The sequence below is a fragment of the Rhagoletis zephyria genome, unplaced genomic scaffold (assembly GCF_001687245.7).
Source record: "Rhagoletis zephyria isolate East Lansing unplaced genomic scaffold, Rhagoletis_zephyria_1.1 Rzeph_scaffold_44250, whole genome shotgun sequence".
In the NCBI taxonomy this organism is placed as follows: domain Eukaryota; kingdom Metazoa; phylum Arthropoda; class Insecta; order Diptera; family Tephritidae; genus Rhagoletis; species Rhagoletis zephyria.
In genome coordinates, this window is record NW_016201305.1 from 1 (window position 1) to 2471 (window position 2471).

The window sequence follows — 2471 nt, forward strand, 5'->3', positions numbered from 1 at the left end:
CGAAACGAAATAGTAACGTACAATATAGTTTATTTTCGTACCCTGGTTATGAATATACATTTTGTTTTAAATTTTCCACCTTCAAATGGAAGAATGTGAATGAATGAATGAAAAACTTTCAAATCATTCAAACTCATTTCGGTTACACATAGGTTTTTCTACACAAAAAATTTGTTCGTATTGTAATAGGAGCGCAGCAATACATACATACATATGTATGTACATAGAAAAAATATTTTTGGATATTCATACAAAAAATTTCCAATTATTTAAATTGGATTTATGTTCACTTTTTGTCAACACACATATCAGAACAGGTAATCACTCAAATGTCAAACAAATTGAAGCCAAAGTCATTCGTTTTGTATATGAATACTGAGTTTGATGCGGGTTGGTAAAACGGCAACTGAGGTATGCCAAAATTTTAATTTCGATCCCAACATTTAACAATTTGAATTCATAACGGTTGTTTGTAACAGGCAAAACGAACCGAGATAGATATAGACAAATGTAAACATAAATGATCCGAATGAAAAGAGAAATCGATTAAGCGGTGACTGTCTGTCCGTCCGTCTGTGCACACGATAACTCGAGTAAAAATTGAGATATCTTAACGAAACTTGGTTTTTTATTTATTTATTATTATTATTATTCTCAAGCTGAAATATGTCTTCGCGCCCAACCCTTTCATAATGTTTTTTATCAAAAATAAAATAGTAAAAATATTTCGTTTTAAAACAATTGCTTATGTATTTGGATAACATTTATTTAATTTTTACAAGGACGAGCTCTAAAAATATACATATTCGGAAATGAACGTAATGAGGTGAATACAACATTTTATATACTATAGATGAGAGTACAACTCGCTTAATAATAAAATGTATTTATGTTGCTCTACAGCCAACTGCAGTTCTACTTTTGTTCCGCTTCAAATCTACGATCACAGGTTGCTACTCAATTAATGGTGTTCTTTGATTTCCACATAACTGCTGGCATGTCCAAGGGGATAATGTCCATGTTCCTCATAACCATAGCCTTCTTGGTTGTAATGCACGTGAGGGTGGTGCGCATGTCCGATCTTCTTTACGACGGCGTTGAAGCCATTATGATCATCGGCTGTGTATTCCACGACGCGGGTAGTGCCATCGGCTTCGGCCAGTGTGTAGCCGCCTAATTGGGAGGAGAGCTATTGTTTAGGAAACTTACAGCCGATTTTTCTGCTTTTAATTTACTCACCCTTAACCTTATCGCCGTCACGCTGTTCCCATTGACTCTTGTGATCGCCAGTATGTGCGTCCTTAACACCATAATCGAAAGCGTATTTGGGGTAGTGATGTGGTTCGTGNGACTTATTAACAGTGTCAGATATACAAACACTCACATATTGTGTCTGAAATTAAAACTGCTCGAAAAACTCATAAATTAAAGCAATTTTAATTTCTATAAAAAACTAATAATCGCCTGGAGTTTTTACCATCGAAGCAAAGAAGCTAAACAACTAAGTGAAGCGTAACGAATTGGCGTGTAAAATAGCAACATTAAAAACACTGCCTTTTAGTCTAAACGTATACATAGTGCTTAAAGGGAAGCGGAGAGGGTTCTATGTACATGCTTAGGCTTAGTTTTTGCCTTCTGCTTGACGGGCCATTTGCCGCTGGAAATTCGAGCAATGACCTTGCGACTACCCAATCGATTGTCGATCAGCACAGGTACTAAGGCGAATTGTAATTGTATGGATTTGTATTATTGCTTTGATGGCTTGCATATTAGAAAATTAGTAAATCAAAAAATTAGCTGCAGACGTGTTAAATGTGGTGGGGCGTTATGTGAAAGGTAGTAAATACTACGGATACAGTACACTTGCAGCAAAAAAATTTTGTATGTATATACTATACATATACATTTTCATTCTTGCATACAATTTTTTTAATTACATATTGCATGTTTTATAACACAAAGTTTCATTGTACCGCCTTTTGTTCATACCATACCAATCCCTGCTACTGAGCAAAGTTTTGCATTCTTAAAATTAGAAGCCCATAGTCAAAATGCTGCTAACGTAAAGGCGAACGAACAAGCCCGTTTTGGTATAAATAGATCGCATACAAATTGAATTAGTATCAGTTCGGTATATTCTCACCATAGATTTACACGTAGTCACTCCACATTCAATTAAAAATTTCCTATCGTAACAATTATGCAGCTGCTTTCCGGTCTCGCTATTATCGCTGTTGCGTCCTTCAGTATGGCTTACGCAGGATACATACCGCACGGACACGCTACCAGCTATGCTTCGGTGGTGCAGCAGGAAGTTGTGCCTCATCACGCCGCCTACTTGGCTCCAGTTAACCTGGTGGCCTACAGTGGCCATGGACACGATCACTACGAACATCACGAACCACATCACTACCCCAAATACGCTTTCGATTATGGTGTCAAGGACGCACATACTGGCGATCACAAGAGCC

General features: G+C 37.0%; 2 protein-coding genes across 2 annotated transcripts; one reads left to right on the forward strand and one right to left on the reverse strand.

Moving 5' to 3' along the window:
• Positions 1–961: 961 nt before the first annotated feature.
• Positions 962–1946, reverse strand: LOC108355300 (cuticle protein 19-like). Its single transcript, XM_017606465.1, has 3 exons — positions 1938–1946; positions 1240–1393; positions 962–1173 (listed from the first exon to the last, which is right to left on the reverse strand). The coding sequence occupies exons 1-3, from the start codon at positions 1944–1946 to the stop codon at positions 962–964; spliced, it is 375 nt and encodes a 124-aa protein (XP_017461954.1).
• Positions 1947–2200: 254 nt separating this feature from the next.
• LOC108355302 (cuticle protein 8-like) lies at positions 2201–2467 on the forward strand (the record flags this gene model as incomplete). Its single annotated transcript, XM_017606466.1, has 1 exon — positions 2201–2467. A coding segment is annotated over exon 1 (267 nt), but the record flags the coding sequence as incomplete, so codon positions are not given.
• Between the last annotated feature and the right edge of the window lie 4 nt (positions 2468–2471).